Source organism: Macaca nemestrina, chromosome 8 (genome assembly GCF_043159975.1).
Source record: "Macaca nemestrina isolate mMacNem1 chromosome 8, mMacNem.hap1, whole genome shotgun sequence".
Taxonomy (NCBI): domain Eukaryota; kingdom Metazoa; phylum Chordata; class Mammalia; order Primates; family Cercopithecidae; genus Macaca; species Macaca nemestrina.
This window is the reverse complement of record NC_092132.1, coordinates 41275404-41290237: the sequence shown is the minus strand read 5'-3', so window position 1 is coordinate 41290237 and position 14834 is coordinate 41275404. Positions and strand designations below refer to the sequence as shown.

Genomic DNA, 14834 nt, shown 5'->3' with positions numbered 1-14834 from the left:
CCTGTCATCTGCAAACAAAGATAATTTGACTTCTTTCTTTCCAATTTGGATGCCCTTTGTTTATTTCTCTTGTCTGATTGATCTAGCTAGGACTCCCAGTATGATGTTGAATAATAGTCGTGAAAATGGGCATCCTTGCCATGTTTCAGATCTTGCAGGAAAGGCTTTCAGCTTTTCCCCCTTCAGTATGATACTAGCTGTGGTTCTATTGTGTATGGCTTTTATTGAGTTTACGTATGTTCTTTCTATACCCAGTTTTTTGAAGGTTTTCATCCTGAAGGGATATTTAATTTTATCAAATGCTTTTTCAGCATCAATTGAAATTATCATATGCTTTTTGTCCTTCATTCTGTTGATATAATGTATCACACTGATTGATTTACATATGTTGAACCATCTTTGCATTGCTGGGATCAATCCCACTTGGTCATGATGAAAGATCTTTTTAATGTATTGTTTTTTTGTTTTTGTTTTTTGTTTTTTGTTTTTTGTGTTTTTTTTTTGAGACGGAGTCTCGCTCTGTCACCCAGGCTGGAGTGCAGTGGCCGGATCTCAGCTCACTGCAAGCTCCGCCTCCCGGGTTCACGCCATTCTCCTGCCTCAGCCTCCCGAGTAGCTGGGACTACAGGCGCCCGCCACCTCGCCCGGCTAGTTTTTTATATTTTTTAGTAGAGACGGGGTTTCACCGTGTTAGCCAGGATGGTCTCGATCTCCTGACCTCGTGATCCGCCCGTCTCGGCCTCCCAAAGTGCTGGGATTACAGGCTTGAGCCACCGCGCCCGGCTAATGTATTGTTGAATTCAGTTTGCTGTTATTGAAGATTTTTGCATCTTAAAACCATGACATGTGCATTCTAACCACTGTATTATTTGTAATATTCTCTTGAATATTTTTCTCTCTCTACATGTCATAATTTTTACCCACCATTCAAGACCCAAGTTTATAAAGCTTTTCTCATCTCTGATTCTCAATAGTATCCTTCCCTCTAGTGAAATTTCCTAACACTGGGTTTATGTCCCTTTTCTCTGTACTTATACCTTTTCTTTTGCTAATTTGTATAAGCATTTTCACTCATATTTGTACCCCTAAAGCATATGCCCCTTAGATCATAACTATGTCTCATGCCTTATTTATTGTTCTTATTGACCACAGGGCCAAAGCTACCATTTGCCTAAATGGAGGCTTTGCACAATTTAGAAAAAGTGGCACCTCTAGGTAGATAATTAGAAATGTATATTTGCTTTGAACAGAACAGTTAGAGAAAATTCCCTTTTTATGTGAAGAAAACAATGTATTCTTCCTTTTTGTCAATTTCAGCCCCTATATGCCAGAGCATGGAGGGCAGGTACCATTTTAGCCCCCACTTGTGTCCTTGGGACCTAACACCAAGTAGATGCAAGGTAGATGTTTGCTAAAGGAATCAATCAATTTGTGGCAAGATGTTTACTATGGTTTAAATTAGCTGAGTCCAGAAATGTTTGAACTAAAAATTCAAGGAGAAAAAGAAACAAAATGGAAACCAGGTCATCTCTCTAAGGATGATTTAAAAAAAAAAAAAGTAGCTGAAATCATCAGAGAAGAGATACAGTTTTTGTAAGATACATGTTATAATGAAGACATTTTAAAATCATAATTTTTGTATACATTTTTATCTTAAATCCACAGAGAAAGCAAATGACACCTATTTTTTAAACATGTACATTTTAAATGTAGTTTTTGTGTTTAATTGTTTTTAAGGAAGAAAAAACACAGCTAGAGAGTGTAGGGACATATAACTAGCATAATAAAAGATACTGAAAATTTATCCTTTCATAATAGACAAATGATTAGGAACCATGAGCATGGTGTAATAAACAGAGAAACATATGCTTACGATATATAACATAATACATTTAAAATTTTTCTTTAAAGTAACTTCCTTCAAACTTATGGTGGAGGGAGAGGTCTATTATTCAATAATTTGGTAGATAATTTATAAATTCAAGAGATAGTAAAGGTTCAATATATAGACAGACTTGAGTTTAAATGAATTTTTTTATGTTCAGTTAATAAAGGAATATTCCTAATTTCCTTAAAGATTTAGCCTTCATAAATTTATCACTTTTAAGGAAGATAGCCATGATCTCTCCAGAATGCCCTTTGATGTTATATTTGGAGTCATAATACTGAGCTGAATCCCAAGTCTCCTGATACAAGAACCTGTGCATTCTAAGTTCTCACAGTCTTTGGGCAGCGCTGATGTAATACTTGAATAGGCAGTTAAATATGAGTAAGTCATGCAGGCCGTGCATTTGTCCCCACACAGGTAGGCCTTATCCTATCTACAGTGCTCACCTTCACTTCATTCCATTTATATTTAGTTTTGTAAATTTTCTCCAACAAACATTCTCATTCTTGCCTCAGGATATTTGCACTTGCTCCTCTCTAAACTTAGAACACGCTTCTTTTATCTGACTGGGTTCATCATTCAGAGCTCAGATCAATTGTCTCCTCTTCAGAGAGGCCTTCCTTGACAACCTTATTTAATGTTGTCCCCAAACTTTTCATTCCCTTGTTATTTTATTCCATCTTATTTTCTTCAGATCACATATCACTATCTAAAATTATCAATTATTTACTTGTTTACTGTCTTTCACTATGACAGTATGAATGAAACCTCCATGAAACAGGAGCATTCTGTCCTTTTCTATGCTATACCTCTTAATTTTGAGAATAGTGCCTGCTACATAGCCTACTACTTTTAATTTATTTTTATTTATTTCAAATAATTTTTTATTTTATTTTATTTTATTTATTTATTTTGTGATGGAGTTTCACTGTTGTTGCCCAGGCTGGAGTGCAATGGCATGATCTTGGCTCACTGCAACCTCTGCCTCCCGGGTTCAAGGGATTCTCCTGCCTCAGCCTCCCGAGTCGCTAGGATTACAGGTGCCCGCCATCACGCCCAGCTAATTTTTGTCATTTATAGTAGAGATGGGGTTTTGCCATGTTGGCCAGGCTGGTTTCGAACTTCTGACCCAAGGTGATCCACCCGCCTCAGCCTCCCAAAGTGCTGGGATTACAGACATGAGCCACTGTGCCCGGCCCAAAGTAAATATCTTTTAAATAAGAATGTCCAAATCCTAGGAATGTGACATGTTAAAAGGGAGCAAACTTTAAACTAAGAAACAAATCATTTTTTAAAAAAAGAAATATTTAATACATTGGAATTTTTGGCATTAACAAGCTCTTGGGAAAGGAATTTTGAAAATTACAGGCCTCCTAGATGCTCCTTAAATTATCCCAAATAAGCAGTGACCTACCTTGTGACCCCTGAAATACTGCTTCCTGCCATGAGACCTAAGACTTAAGAAGGTTAAACATAGATTAATTACTAATGGCTATAATCAAGGCAGATGTTTTTGACTAAATGTACGTTGTTAATTAGCCAGATATTTCTCCCTAACCCTGGACATTTTGTGGCATAGACACAGACACACACACACATGCCCTCTAATACGTTTAGATACTATACTAATACATTCAAGCATATTAACATAATGTATTTATATATAGTACTTGCAATAATGTTAAAAATACTAAACTTTACATTTCTGTCATCTCCAGAAGTCAAAGAATTAGTATGAAAAACTCAGTTTTTACATACTCTTCAAAGAGAGGTTTTCATTTAACTAAATTAAGATTTATTGACATTAGAGTTGACCATTGGAATTTCAGTTGTAAACCAAAACCAAGTTCTTATGCAGCCATATTTGTGTTTTACATGCTGATACTTGCCAGCAAATTAATCAAAGAGACTATGTCATATCATTTTCGTATCCCCATATTTGTCATAATAGGTGTTCATTAAATCTTTGTTGAATAAATGATTACTAGTTTACTAGCCTAAAATCATAGATGGTAATTTGAGTTAAAGTGAAATAAAGTTTGTTATGTAGTAAATTAGGATAATGATAATTTTAGCTACCACATTTTAGGAAAGAAATGGTATTTAATATAGAGAAGTTTTTACATAAAAGGAGAACTTTAGACAGAAGCCAGATTTTGTTGTTGTTGTTGTTGCTTTTTTTTCCCCTGCAAAGAACATGCAAGAAATGGCACTTTAAAATCCAGACATGTATCCAGTAACTGCCAACTGGTGCGATGAAGTATGAGTTATAATAGTAACAGGTATTCAGTTAATTTGTGGCACCTGGCTGAGGGAGCACAACAGTGGGAAGAATAAGGAAGTAAGCCTTTCAAGATAACATGTTTAGGAGCTTGACCAGTCCTACTGGGTTTGTTTCTAATCTACCAGAATGCTATTGTCTTCAAACTCTTGAACACTACAAGCCCTCTCTATCACCACTTCCTTGCCAAAGGTGTTATAAATAGTTTCACTCCTGGAACTATTTCTGTCTACTTTCTATCCTTCAATGTCTTTTCTGTCCCTGTGCCACAGTCCTAATACTCCATTGTATTAGCTGTTAGGCCTCCATAGAATCACCCCAGTCTTTCATTCCTTGGTAAACTATTTCCAGACTACCTTCTCAGCTCTAATATGATGAAATATTTGTTTTGGCATGACTATGCATTCTTAAGACTCAGAATTTGTCTTTGTCTCATCTTTGCTATTTTTTATCTTGAAGCCAAACCACTTAACCTCTATTCATTCAAACCTATCAATGAAAACTTTTGGCCCTATAGCATATAAACTTCATTTAATTTAATCACATCTTCCAATAATCCCTAATATGCTATTTATGTATTTGGGGAATACTCATATTTCACTTGCTTTGTAGTTATTTGTTACTTTTCTCCTAATGATTGACAATACTAGATTTGCCTTTTTCTTTAACCATTCAGGATACAACTTTTCAACAACTATAATTTTGCCATAAATCAGTCTCTTGTATTGGAAGTTTTATATATTTAACTTTGATAATACTAAATATATACAGTTTTTATTGTTTTTCTAAAGCCAAAAATTATAAATATGCACAAAACAATATTTAGAAATGTAAAAACAGTGTCCCTTTCTAAAACTGAACACCCTATATCAACACTCAATATGTTGTGTAGTAATCTGTTAGGATTAGCTAGAAATCCATACTGTACCTTTAACGCCTGACATGAACTAATGTGGGTTGAATAATTTGACTTACATAAAAGAAGAAGCGATGTTGGTCCTTGATTGCTTTTTTCATTTGTCTGTTTTAGTTTTTTTTTATTACCAACACTTTTTATGTTTATTCTGGAAAAAACAAAATAGAAAAAGACAAACTTTTTTTTTAAAACATAGCTATCAACCAGAAAAAATTAAAATGACTTTTAGCAGACTGGTCACAGTATAACATTTCATATTTTTGGCTACGTACATTTATATTTTTCCCCTAAAAATAAAATTTTTCTGAACACAATATTTTATTTTTCATCATGCTCTCTTCATTCTCCTTTTGTGCAGATGACTGGTACATCATCTCATGAATCTAGGCTTCTCAAATTACTTAGTTTAGCACAAAATATTTCTTCTTTTTTTATAAAACTATTTTTGGATTTCTGTCACTGGAAAAACTCTGGGATGTGAATTTCCCTATGTCCCCTCGTAGTAGGGTGAATCCATATTTAATACATATGTCACCCAAAGCTAAGTTACAAATATCTGCTTCTCCCTCCCCATCCCCCACCATCAAGAATATCTTTTTATGTCCATAAACATTTATATATAACAGCATTTTCAAAAGTACATTGTCTTTTATTGATGAACATAATTTATTTAAACACCCACTATTGTTGGACATTTGTGGGTTTTCTCCCCTTGTTTTTATTTTTTATTTTTTTTGCTATTATAATCAATTTTGCAGTAAATATCATTATAGCTAAATCTGTACACATTGCTAAGTTTTCTCTTGTGATAAATTGTAAACTAGAATTGCCAGGTTAAAGGGTAGGCTTGTTTTTTTTAAGGCTTTTGACATATATTGCCAAGTTGCTCTTTAGAAATCTATCACTGAGATCTCACCAGAAGTATTGAAATATACTGTATTTCCAAACCCTTATGAAATTTCTCTTTTAAAACAATTGCTAATGTAATACATCTTTTCCTAACCAAATTGAGCATTTTAAAATATTGCCCATAATTACAAATTCTTTACTACAAAGTATTTCATAAATCAAGAGTCCCAAAACTTTAAAAATTTTGGTAACTTGTGACCAGACACGGTGGCTCACGTGTGTAATCCCAGCACTTTGGGAGGCCAAGGCAGGAGGATAACCGGAGGTCAGGAGTTCAAGACCAACCTGACCAACATGGAGAAACCCCGTCTCTACTAAAAATACAAAAAAAAAATAGCTGGACATGGTGGTGCATGCCTACAATCCCAGCTACTTGTGAGGCTGTGACAGGAGAATCGCTTGAACCCAGGAGGTGGAGGTTACAGTGAGCTAGATTGTGCCATTGCACTACAGCCTGGGCAACGAGAGCGAAACTCTATCTCAAAAAAAAAAAAATGGTAGCTTGTTTTTTTACATTTTTTGCTTATAGTTTTAGATGATGTCCAGTGAAGAAAGAAAAGGAACCCTAGCCGCAACCTTTCTCTCATCAAAACAAACCACTCTAGTGCCACTATTCATAAACTCATCCCTGGTGATCTCTAAGTTCAAGGAAATAAAAAGAGTATCCATCTTATAAAACTTTTAATAACCCCTTTTGGGCCAGGCTCGGTGGCTCACGCCTGTAATCCCAGGACTTTGGGAGGCCCAGGAGAGAGGATCCCTTGAGTCCAGGAGTTGAGACCAGCCCTGGCAACACAGTGAGACTCTGTCTACCCTGCCCCCGCCCCCCAAAAAATTAGCCGGGTGTGCTGGCATGCACTGTAGTCCTAGCTACTTAGGAAGCTAAAGCAGGAAAATCACTTGAGCCCAGGTCTTCAAGGTTACGATGAGCTATGGTTGTACCATTGCACCCTAGTCTGGGTGACAGAGCAAAACACTGTCTCTAAAAAACAAATGAATAAAAATAAATAACTCCTTTTGTAAATAATGCTTTATTAAAGTTGTTAGGTTGAAGAGAAGTGTACTTGTTTCAAACCAAGTTCTCATTAAAATATTATCTACAAAAAGATGTATCAGTTCCAATTAGTATTTTATTGTAGTATCTTATTTGATTTTGGTCAAGTTCTTTATGGCCTTGATATTCAAACATAAAAATTCAAATGCAAAAATCACAAGATACAATTTTGTGAGTGTATCTTTGACATCCTTGGTAATTAGTAGATTAGGTGGCTCTTTAGAAAAGTATATGTTTTCAGTGAAAATTTCTTTTTCTTTTTTCTGAGACAGGATCTCAGTCTGTCATCAAGGCTGGAGTGGAGTGGCACCATCTCGGCTCACTGCAACCTCAACCTCTCAGGCTCAGGTGATCCTCCCACCTGTGCCTCCCAAGTAGCTGGGACTACAGGCATGTGCCACCATGCCTGGCTAATTTTTTACTTTTTTGTAGAGATGGGGTCTCACATGTTGCCCAGGCTGGTATCAAACTCCTGGGCTTAAGCAGTCATCTTGCCTCAGCCTCCCTAATTGCTAGGATTACAGGCGTGAGCTACTGTGCCCACCCAAAAATTGCTATATAACAGAAACACTAGTTTATTCTAACTATGGAACATAGGTTATAATATAAAGCCTTAGTTTCTGTTAAACTTTGGCCCTTTTAAACTATAACAAGCCTTGTCTTTTTACTTTCTATCAAAATCAAACAAAGTTGAAAATTATCAGTTCAGGATATTACAGAAACATATTCTCTTCTCTTTTCTCTTCTCTTCTCTCTCTCCTCACCCGCCTGTGCCTTCTCTCTCTCTCTCTCTCTCTCTCTCTCTCACACACACACACACACACACACACACACACACACACACACACACGGACTCTCTCTGTCCTGTTTCTGACTATGTATGCCACATTTTTTCTTAAAACGAATGTGAGGGATATAATAGTATACTTCACTATATATATATTTTTAATTTCACACTGGGTCTTTTCCCTCTTAAATACTTGGAAAAGATATTACATAGGTTAACCAAAGTAGTATGTGGTCCTAGCCTTTAACCAGATTTTACTCTAGGATAGAAAACACTTTTTTTTTTGGAAGACCAAGATATTGAATTAGATATAAGAGTTCACCTCAATAGGTTAGTTTTCTAATTCTCATCCTTTATGTAATGTTTAAAGATATTTCTGTTTCTTGATTCTTATTCTTTTTTATTACTTTATATATTAAACATTCATTATCAGAACCAAAATAAAACTTTCCCCAATACTGAGTCAAAAATTGATGTGTAAATAAGTCTTTTCATTCCTGCAAAACAGACTGCTTCTCTCATATTCCTCCTAGGTTTATGGGGACTAGCTAGATAGCCTGCTTCCAGATTCTTCACTTTCTAATCTACCTCTACCATACCCCAGAAATCGTGGAAAAATCCAAAGTCATTTCTTTAATTACTCCCAGTTGCAGTATTAGTCTTGCAGTAGATTATTAATCAGCTCACATGCCTCAGTGATTCATTGATTGCTTTCTGGTGCACTGTCTGGAAAACTGCTAATGATTTTTCTTTCTTTCAAAAGAATGCAAGAAGGAAATCTTTCTTTTCTTTATTTTTGTAATATAGATTTATATCAGTAATGATGAAATTAAGTAAAGTAAAATAAAGTATTTTTTAATTCAAAGCTAATGAAAATAGCAAGTCTTTTTAGAAAATTTAACCATTAGTAGATAAACTTTATTATGAGAAAAGTTACAGGGCCACTCTTGAAATGGATACTATATTATTGGCCTTTTTTTTTTTTTTTTTTTTTTGGTAAAATTTTCCCACTTGTCTAATTTCTTTTTGAAAGCAACAGTAAAGTACAGAAGAATGTTTTTGTAAACTTCTCCCTTATGTTGTATGCCTACCTAAAGGCATACTTCCACTTGCAGGACAGCATAGTGTCTTAAATGAACCCACTGATTTTTCATGAATTTTTTTCCTGTGATTATGCGAACTTGCACCTTGTCTTTGACAGTAGAAATAAAATCATAAATCTGATTTTGCATATTTGCTGTAAGGTTGGCCCAGAGTAGCAAAGCACAAAATTAAGACCATGGTACTTGAAATTTTTTAAATCCTAAAAATATATTCCATTAGATGATATAATTTAATTATACTCCAAATGTTTTATCTAAAATGCATTTTCTGTCTTTTCCTTTTTACTCTTGTCCTCACTTTTAATGATCCATCGGCTGACAGTGTCTTTACATCCAAAATGCAAAGCAGACAAATGGGCATATCAGGGAAGAACATGACAAAAAGCACCAGCATCAGTGGAGACATGTGCTCACTGGAGAAGAATGATGGCAGCCAGTCTGACACTGCAGTGGGCGCCTTGGGCACCAGTGGCAAAAAGCGGCGCTCTAGCATTGGTGCCAAAATGGTAGCTATTGTTGGTCTGTCACGGAAAAGTCGCAGTGCTTCTCAGCTCAGCCAAACGGGTAGGAATTTTAATGTTACTTTTAACTTCATATTTGAGTTGTCATTACAAGGTATATTTCTTTTCTCCTATTCGTTTTATTGCAGTAATATGTGGATGATGACATGTTCCAGAGGGAAAGGGTATTTTAAACTAGTTAACCTTTCTGAGATCAATAATGATGTTTTTTCCAGTGATCAATGAGCCTGCTTCAAAATGAACCTTGGCTAGTGTTCTTAAAATGTAGATAATGTCTTTCCTCCTCAGGGAAGAGTTATGCTGTGACACCCAATTGCCAGTTGCTGATCCTTTGTAAAGATAATCTGAAATGGGGGATATTTGCTTTTCTTTAGGTTCCTCAAGTTGGAACCAGCTAAATTAATTTCCATTCCCAGCAAGATACTGTGAAGATGACTCCTCATATTTTGTGTGAATAATACAGTTCTTGTATTGCTGACAACCCAACTTCCTTTTCAGTTTGTAAGCAACATTTGCCAGTAATGTCAATTTTCTCACTGCAATTTTTATTTCCCTGTTAAAACTTCAAACAGCAATATTCTCCAGCAGCAGGGATGGAGGAATTTTCTGCTGACAGTGAAGATATTCAAAGCTTTGCTACTTTAAAATTCAGTTGCTAAATCACATCTGCAAAAACAAATTATAGACAACACTCCTACTCAGAAAAGCCACTGTTAGCAATTAAGAAATTTGTGAATCAGAGCGATGTCTTTTTTTCAAATGGGTGTTGATAATTAAACATTAAATCCTTGGTATCTTGGAAATAATAGCATATCTTCTACTTAACAAACAAATGCATGTAATATGGTGTTTCTTTTATTGCAAAATAAATTATAGGCAGCTGGATTAAATCTAATTTATGCTTGACTACTAGGACTCTTGTACATAGAAGTCAGATATAAATCTACAGCACAAAATAATTTAAGGTTACTTTAATTCTTGGACCCGGCTAATCTTGATTTTTACAAACTAATTGTAATTCTGGGAATTTAGTCTTATTTAACAATATTATGTTGAAATAATTATTTGGTGGTATTTTTTATATTCTGATTGTAACTAAAGATATTTAAAGTGATTTTTGTTATAGGATTTTTTATTTGTTGTTTTAAAATACTATTTTGCATTTGAATGTATAAATAGAAGTTTAATTTATGGACAGCGGACATACAGATCATACTTTAATGACTTAAAATTGTTAATATTTATACATAATTAACTATGTTGTGCTAATATGATATATGTTGGCCTTTTGAAATTGAGATTTTTTTATACCTCTCTAATAGAAGTTCATTGCGTTTTTTTCTTTAAAACTTACAAACATCTGTCAATCTAAAATTTCTCTAAAAAATAAAGTCTACTAATGTTTTTTAAATTAGGAACCTCAAATGGATGTTAATAAGACTACAATTTAGAAAATATATGAAATGAAATAATTAATTCCATTCATTCAGGGTTGTTATGTATAAATATTGCCCACTTACCGTGTGCCAGACACATGAAGAAAAAAGATGAATAGGAAATCATTTATAACCCAAGTTGCTTACAGTCTAATAGAGGACAGATACTTAAACAGATTGCTTCAAGGTCATACACCAGTGGTGAATCTAGAATTACATAGAAGGTACACTGGATGCTCAGAGGAAGGCCACTTGACTCAACCTGGAATTCCAGGAATGAATTCCTGGAGATGATACCTAATCAGAGGTATCATCAGGTAAAAGACAATTAGAAAGGTGTTCTAGATAGAAACCATAAGAAACAAGGCATAGATCCATGATATGTGCAGGAATGATAAGCAGTTACATAATTTCAACATAAAATATTAGACTGAATAGCTAGAGATGAGGCTAGTAGATAAATAGAGACCAGGTCATAGAGCATCTCACATCATAGTTATAGATGATAGGAAGTTTTAAAAGGTTCTCAGTAGAGGATTGATATGGTCATATTTGTATGTACTTTATGTATAGTTTTTAGCCCATTCAGGCTGCCATTTGTTTATGTAACAAATAATTTTTGCATACCTATCATTTGCCAGGGACTATCCTAAAGAAAACAGAGACAGAAATCCTTCTTCTCTTGGAGCTTATATTCCAGTGGGGCTACAATAAAGAGGTAAACTGAAGTCCACATCTGGAAAAGAGCATTTAAGGATGAATTAATGGAGAAGTACAATAATTCAGACAAAAGATAAGCTCCTGAACTAAGCCAGTTGTAATAAAGATAGAAAGGGGATGATAGATTCAGGGAATTTTTAAAGAGCAAAATTAGTAGTCAGTTACCTGATTAAGTGACTAATTGGATATGAGGAGGTGAAGGAGAGAAAATTCTAAGATAACTCCCATATTTCTGACTTGCATCACTGAGTGGATGGTAGTGCCATTAATGGATATTGGAAATATAAGAGGAGTGGTTGGGGCATGGTGACTGATGCCTGTAATCACAGCACTTTGGGAGGCCAAGGCAGGCAGATCACTTGAGGTCAGGAATTCGAGACCAGCCTGGGCAACATGGCAAAACCCCATCTCTACAAAAATATAAAAGTTGGCCCTTCGTGATGACTCATGCCTGTAGTCCCAGCTACACTGGAGGCTGAGGCATGAGAATTGCTTCAACCCAGGAGGCAGAGGTTACAGTAAGCCGAGATTGGCTGCTGCCCTCCAGCCTGCATGACAGAGCAAGACTCTGTCCTGCACTCCCCCACACACACAAAAAAAAAGAGAGAGAGAGATGTTGGGGAAAGAGGAAGAGAATGAATCTTTGGTTTAGGAAATTTTGAATTTGTGATATCTGTGAAAATTTCCAAGTGGAAATGTCTAGAACATTTAAATAAACACTTTTGAAGCTTGTGTCAGGACCAGGGACATAAATATGAGAGTTACAAAGTTTAGATAATACTTAAATTCATGAACATGGCTGAAATTGCCCAAGAAGAATGATACAGATAAAATAGCAGTAGGCCAAGACAATGCCCTGTGGAAGATTAGCATTTTAGAATTGTGCGGAGGAAAAGTCCAAGAAGAAGAAGAAGGAACAATCACAAAGAAAAGACCAAAATTATGAGAGGATAGTGTCACAGAAGTTAAGATGTAGAATATTTCAAAAACAGAAGGGTCAGTATTTCTAAATGACCAATTTCATGTCTTTACATTTTTGGCATAACTATCCCATATATCTTTCTTTGATAGTATTTGTATTACAAAATTATAGATCTATTGACCATACATTGAGATTCTGTAACGATACCGATTTGGTTTTCATGTATGAGTAGTTATAGGTTTTTATCTCAAAAACATTAACATGTTGGCAGATTTAAGAAATGTAGTCTTGTTTTTTGTTATATCATAAAGTTCTTCCTATCTATTACATAGCAAATGACAAAGTCTCTTTGTCATTGTCTTAATTACTATTCGGTGACATTATAATGGGTACATTTTTAATAGTTCTTAATATTTGCAGTTATTCATACCTACTCACCTAATAGATTTGACCTGCTGACAATAGAATTTAGATTATCTCTCATTTTAAAGCCCAAGTTTAACTGTAGCATAGCCAGAAATTACTGGACTTCAAACTTTCAATGGATTTCTAAGTTCTGTATTTGTGTGCATATGTATACGTGTTTAAAATAAGATTTTAATTATGCTTTATTTTCTTAAGAAAAAAATGGAATCATAAGCTCCAAAAGTATTTGAAACAAATCTTCAAATTTCAGTATTTGAGCGTATGATCTAGTAGCTTAGATATTAAATTATCAAAAGTAATTATCTACAGCAATGAACTAGTTTTTATAATGCTATATCTTATAATAGCTTCTTTCTTCAGACATAAATATATAAGATGTATTGAGTAACTTGCCTGAAACAAATAAATTATTTGTGTTTTCCACTAGTATGTTTGTATTTTCAAAGATTTGTTTAGTATTCTCTTTATTTTCCTGGTCTCTGTGTGAAGATCTATGTGTAATTAAGTTAAAGAGTCATTATGTCATGAATGATATATCATAATTATTTCAATTTTTTGAGATGGTATTTACTTTTGTAAAAATAAATGTTATTATACCATCATGGATTTCAAGATCAGACAAGACAACTTACCTCCCTTCTGAAGAGTAGAAACTCAGCAAAACGGGGTCTTCCTAAAGAATAGTGAAATGATTCTGGATGATATCACAGTAATTATATGTAAATAATAATTGGCAAAGGAGAAACCTTTTATAAAGGTATGTTGACCAACACACATAGTGACTAAGTTATATCTCTCTTCTGTCACACTATTTGTATGTTCCATTGCCTGTTAATTGGAAGCTCATCTTTTAAATCACTGTTTCTAAAGAATTGAGTATGACTTGATAGGCATCATAACCTAGTAGAGAGCATATAGAGGGAATAAGGAGACTTGAAATCTATTGCTTACTCTGGGTTATATATTAAATATGGACTCTTTAAAAACTTACCCAGCAGATCTGAGTCATAGTATGTCTGTCTGACTGATGGAATTGACATATGCTAGCCTACCAGCATTTCTATAAAGATAATATTTTTAAATGTATGAAAAGTACATTGAAAACTTAAAATCACATGGTAGATATAAAACATCAGCAGCCAATTTATCCTCATGGGGGAATCAAGAATTCTGTTTTAGACATGATTTTGATTTTGAGATGTCCATTAGACATCTAAGTACAGTTATTACATGATTAATTGCATAGATTAATTCAGAGCCCAGTAGATCAAAGCAAAGGATGTAATTTAGGAGTAATCCGCAGGTAGCATTTGAAGCCATGGAACTGGATAAGATTATTTACGGTAACTTCAATCAAGAAGAAAACTAAAGACTGAGCTCTAAGACATTCTACCATTTAGAGGTCAGGAAGAGGAAGAAAATTCATCAAAGACTTAAGAGAAAGCAACCATTAGAGGAAATGTAAAAAAGGATATCTTAGAAACCAAATGAAGAAAATATTTTAAGAAACAGGACATGATCAACTGTGGCAGGGGCTCTGACAGGTCAAGTAAGATGAAGACTGATAATTTACCATTGGATTTGGCAAGATGGAGAAATTTGGTAAATCTTGACAAACCTTGCAGTGGAGGACAAAGCCTGATGGGAGCTTGTAAAGAAAATGAAGACGTGAGTCGAAGTCAGTGAGAATAAAAATATGAACACCTAACACTTTTTAAGCACTTATTATGTGCTAGACACAGTTCAAAGCCTTTACCTGTGAATCATTTAAACCTCACAACAAAGTTATGAAGGAGGAATGAGTTATTATCCCCATTCGATAGATGGGGGGAAAAAGTAGGGAGACAAATAAATTTACCCAATTTACCCAG

At 34.7% G+C, this 14834-nt stretch overlaps 1 protein-coding gene and 1 long non-coding RNA gene across 51 annotated transcripts in view; one reads left to right on the top strand and one right to left on the bottom strand.

The window, feature by feature from the left end:
- The window catches only part of LOC105476014 (regulating synaptic membrane exocytosis 2), a 763868-nt gene that overhangs the window by 642717 nt on the left and 106317 nt on the right, over window positions 1–14834 (top strand). For 25 of the 49 annotated variants that reach the window (XM_011731614.3, XM_011731613.3, XM_024790993.2 and 22 more), the window contains one exon: window positions 9261–9502. The exons of the other annotated variants lie outside the window; for them this stretch is intronic. In XM_011731614.3, the coding sequence (XP_011729916.2) occupies window positions 9261–9502 (242 nt within the window). The remainder of the gene's footprint in view (window positions 1–9260; window positions 9503–14834) is intronic. 49 annotated transcript variants of the gene reach the window in all.
- LOC139355618 (uncharacterized) overlaps window positions 1–14834 on the bottom strand; it is a 43035-nt gene that overhangs the window by 27636 nt on the left and 565 nt on the right. For both annotated transcript variants that reach the window (XR_011606379.1, XR_011606380.1), the window contains exons 2-3: window positions 5145–5233; window positions 3303–3345 (exon numbers count right to left, since the gene is read on the bottom strand). This is a non-coding gene — a long non-coding RNA (uncharacterized lncRNA). The remainder of the gene's footprint in view (window positions 1–3302; window positions 3346–5144; window positions 5234–14834) is intronic.